The sequence below is a fragment of the Pteropus vampyrus genome, unplaced genomic scaffold (genome assembly GCF_000151845.1).
Source record: "Pteropus vampyrus isolate Shadow unplaced genomic scaffold, Pvam_2.0 Scaffold179, whole genome shotgun sequence".
Taxonomy (NCBI): domain Eukaryota; kingdom Metazoa; phylum Chordata; class Mammalia; order Chiroptera; family Pteropodidae; genus Pteropus; species Pteropus vampyrus.
The window spans coordinates 130706-135527 of NW_011888960.1; the positions used below are offsets into that span (position 1 = coordinate 130706).

Here is a 4822-nt window from a genome sequence, read left to right on the forward strand (position 1 = left end):
TGAAAACTCTTTCGGCCCCGCTTCGGCGGCACTGGGCCGACTCACTTGCGTGCGAAAATGCTTCTCCTCTCTTCATTCTTGTTGATTTCTTGACTTAACTTACTGAGAATCCTGCAAGATGAAGAGTCAGATGACGAGACGAAACCACCATCGCTCCCCGTCCCCGACCTTTCCACTAAGTCCTGAAACTCCTTGATCTGTCTGACCTCGGGCACCTGGGCCAACCTCTGCCAGTCCCTTCGGTGGGCCCTCTGCTCCTCACTTCCTTCCGGAACTTGTCGCCTTCGTCCCCTGCCAGCCCTTGCTCCACCCCAGGGAGCCCTCTGCGTCTGCCTCAGCCTCCTCAGTCCGGCTCAGAGCGCTTCCCGTGGACTTGTCAGCTCACACCTGGCTCCGCCTCCTCAAAAATCCTGCAGCCTTATGATCTGGGTATGACCGCTGTGTACTTTACGGTGCTAGTACTCCTGGGGCTGCCTGAAGTGCCCTTGCTCCTGGTTTGGCCTCCTTGCGGTGATGTCTGGCTTCCAGGAATCCGCAAACCATCTCTGAGACCTGGGTGAATCAGCTGCTTATTGCTCAGCCCTTGACGAGAGCGCCAAGGGCTGTTCTTTGACTTGGATCTCCTTCCATCTTCCCCTCCCTGCCCCTTCCTCAGCGATGTGGGTTCTTGTAAAAACATAGAGACGTGTTCTCAATAGACACCCTCTATTGCCCAGGCCCTGAGGCCAACCTTGCCAGGACCTTGGGGATACTCCTGGTTCCTGGATGCCGTGAACTAGCAAATCCCCAAAAGCCAGGACAGAGAGGCCTTTGCCAGGAACGCACTACAAGCACGCCCTAGCAGTAAGCTTTCATTCCGTGGGGGTCTCTCGAAACTTCAGGACACAGACTCCGGCCTCCCCTAGCGCCCACCCCTGAGATCGAAGGCGATTTGGGGAGGCTGAGAGGAGCTCCAGAGATGGTCTGCTCTAATGTCATCTTACAGATGAGGCCACAGAGCCCCAGACAAAGGAAGGGACAGGCCCACCTGTAGGTTAGTGACAAAGGCCATCCCTCTCCCCACAACGCACACCAGCCCCAGAAGCCAGGCGCCCTAATTTCCAGGGCAGCACAAGTTTAAAACCCCACATCCGTGTTCACACCCTTTACACTGCGAGCTCCGTGGGAGTGAACACAGGAGCCTGCGGCCCACCCGAGATGAACCTAGCCTCTACGTTCCTCCCGTTCAGTGACCATCTCCAGGCAACAAGTGTGACCAAAAACAAAATCGCCAAGTTAGCAAAGATAGTCCTTAGCATTCATCACTTCTGGTTCCCCTCGTGAGGCTCCCAGCCCCCACCCCCCCTTCCCACTTTCAGGCGACTTGCTGTTCAGAGTCCTCCTACCTCATTAGAATGACAGGATAAACTAATTGGGGACTAGAGAGGACAGAGGAGGAGAGAGGGCAATGTTTAACCCTCTAATGTCATTCTCGAAATGTCACACATCACTGACTGCCCAGGGGAGGCTTCCCAGTGGCCGCCTGACCACACCACTGGAACACCTGCCACACTGTAAGGTCCTTGGCTTTAAGCGATTGTTTTGAGAGGTCGATGGGGGCCCCTCCCCGCCCTCCTCTGACCCGGGGGCTGGATGGGTTCCCACAGAGCTGACAGGGGAGCCCCGTTAGGTCCTGCGTCCAGGCCAGGTCTGGAGGTGGTGGCCGCAGCGGCCACTCGCTTTCAGTTTCCCCTTCATTCAGCAACACGCACCTCCCTGTAAGTGTCAGAAACCACACTGGGTGTTCGGGGTGCCTCGACGAACAAACCAGAGACCCCTGCTCTCAAAGAGTTTACACGTCGGTTAAGGGAGAGAGGAAACAATGAACATTTAAGGAAGTGAAATTCTAGGTCAGAACTGTGCATATGAAGATGCAATGGTGTTGGGGGCTGGGCGAAGGGGGGGATGGGGTGCATGGGAGGGGTGCGGTTGCAATTGAAAACGAGCAGGCCTCCGTGCCGAGATGACATTTCAGCTGTGACTTGAAGGAGGCGGGGCTGGACCACACCTCGACACCCCCATCCCGCAGAGCTTGTCTGGGCTCTGACTGGCTCACAAAGCTGCTTTCATCCTGAAAGGACCTGCTTTCTGCATTGTCTGTCCTTACAGTATCTTAGCAGCCAGGCTGGAGGCTGCTGGGGCTCTAACTGGCTAAGGAAGGAAATGCCAAACCACAGGCCCCAACAGAGAAGCAAAGAGCGGAGAGTGAGCAGAGCGGGGCCTGCCAGTCGGGCTGTGGCAAAGCGTGGGCTCTTAGTGACCTCCTGCCTTACTGGGCCTCAGAGAACACAGCCCAGGCCCACTGAGACCGTGCGGGGAGCCAGTGGACAGGGAAGGGAGGCGGCTGCTACCTCTATGTGCAAGCCTTCTGAGCTGCCCCCCACTCCCATGGCCCCCAGAAGGACCAAGTGACAGTGAGTGGCCAGAGGCGACTCATTCCCCTTGCTCCCCACAAACCTCAAGCCCCACTCAGTGCCAGGGAGGGAAGTGGAAGCGGCTGGGCAGCTGGTAGACACGGTTTTATCGCTTTGCCTAGTTTTTAAGGGATGAAGTGGCCCCGGAAGAGGGCCTGGGCCCTCCAGCAGAGAGTCAGGCCATGGCAAGGAGGTGGGGTCCTGCCATGACTGGGCTTCCAGCCCAGCCGCATGCCCAGCTTGCTGCCTGACGGGGGCCAGTCTGACTTCTAAGTCAAAGGCCTTTCCGGGTGACATTAGAAGCACAGAGGGAGGTCCTTGCCCAGAATCTTCCTAAGTGTGGAGCCCCCTCTGCTCTGTGACCTCAGGCAAGGCGTTGTCCCTCCCTATGGATTTAAACATAAAATTTATAATTTAAAAAAACCTCCCAGTGGGCATCAGCAGACTTTAACAGGCACTCCCCTGACTTACGCGGCTCCTGCTCAGCTGTGCCATGAGTTCTGAGCTAGACAATCTCAAAGGAGGCTTCATTTTCCTATTTAAAAACCACCCCCTCATTACAGAATTCGGGGTGTCTCTGGGAGAGACCGTGCCCCCGGAGCCTGACTACATCAACAGACAGAGAAAGCCTTCCTCTTCAGAATCTGCCTTCTAACAAACCTCTTTAATACTGATATTTTTTAATCATGGGGGAAGGAAATAGACATTCAGAGAAGTGTAACCTCATCTTGGTCAGCTCTATGCAAACACAATCCCTTCTGATCGAGGCGATGATCACAGAAAATGAACCTGTGCACAAGGGGCGGGCGTGAGTAAGGCTCGACTATCCATACGTGTCAAGGACGGCACCAGGCCACTTATGTGGGTTCCTCCTTGAAAATCCACCACTCCCCTTGCGTAAGTTCTTCCCAACCCCCACCCCCACCCCATCGATGAGAAACCGAGGCTGAGTGTCGAAGCGACAGCCCCAGCGTCCCACAGCTGGTAGGAGGCAGAGCCCGCTTTAGAACCTGGATCTCCCTCACCCCAAAGCCCGTTCCTTTCTATTGTTTAATCCTCCCCCTTTAGCAGGATAGAATAGTTAGTGTAAAAATAAATAAATAAATAAATTTGCAACTGTTCTCATTGGACTTTCGCATAAAACAGTAAGAGCAGCTAAGCCTTCCTAGGTGCGGTGCGTTTCGTCATTTGCCCATCATTGCCTCTAACTTTCCTCCTGAGCCTTTGAGGCGGGTCCTCTCCACTTTCGTCACACACGTAGGAGGCTACCTGAAGTTCCCTACAGGTCCCTGAGGTTCTTTTCATTATGATATTTGAATCCTTTCTTCTCCGTTTCATTGTGCATCGTTTCTAGTGCTGTTTTTTCATGTTTTCTAGTATTTTATTCCGCAACATCTAATATGCTGTTAATCCCAAGCCGTGCATTTCTTACCCCAGACATCATAGTTTTCATCTCTAGAAGTTCTGTTTGGGCCCGTTTGCATTTCTCATGCCTCGGTGTCACTTGGACTATAATTATGTTGTCCTTGCCTGCTGATTCTAATATCTGTGTCACTATGGGTCAGTTTCGATGCTTCGGTTTTTCTCCTCCCTATAGGTCATATTCGCCTTATCTGAATACCTCTTAATCTCTGATTAGATGCTCGACATCATGAATTTTACTGTGTTGGGTGATGGCTATTTTTATATTCTGATACATATTTGTGAGCTTTGTTTTGGGATGCAGTTAACTTACTTGGAATCAGTTTGATATATATATATTTTTTTTTCATCTTGCTCTTAAGGTTTCAGGCTAGTGCTTTTCCAGTCTGGTTGGTAGAAACAGGCACCATTTGCAGGCCTGTGGCTGGCTGCTCTTACCCCTGACGTTAAGTGGTTCTCCACACACACACACACACACACACACGCACACGCACACACACACATGCACACGCACACGCACATGCACGCATGCACACGCACACACGCACACGCTCACACACTGATCAGCACTTTGCTGAAGAGGCCCCCTCTGCCATTCCCCAGAACCCGTTCTCACTGCCGCTCTGTCTTCTCTGACACCCATTCAGTGAACTCTAAACTTCTCGAGTCTCAGCCCTGTCTCTCCAACTCAAGGAATTCACCAGAGTCTCCCCACATTCCCTGCTTTCTGTGCCACGGCCTGGAGACTCTCGCAATGCAATGAGCAATCACTGAGATCACCACATCTGTTTTCCACCTCTCATTGTCTGATGTCCAATGTCTTAAAAACTGCCGTTTTGTATATTTTGTCTGGTTATTTGGTTATTTCTGGTAGGAGGGTACATCTGGTGTCATTACTTCTTATTGGTCAGAAAGCCAGAGTCTCCATTTGTGTGACAGAAATGATT

At 52.5% G+C, this 4822-nt stretch overlaps 1 protein-coding gene across 1 annotated transcript in view; it reads right to left on the reverse strand.

The window, feature by feature from the left end:
* Positions 1 to 4822, reverse strand: part of LCP2 (lymphocyte cytosolic protein 2) — a 42392-nt gene that overhangs the window by 26935 nt on the left and 10635 nt on the right. The window contains exon 4 of the mRNA XM_011370988.2: positions 46 to 111. Coding sequence (XP_011369290.1) covers positions 46 to 111 — 66 coding nt within the window. The remainder of the gene's footprint in view (positions 1 to 45; positions 112 to 4822) is intronic.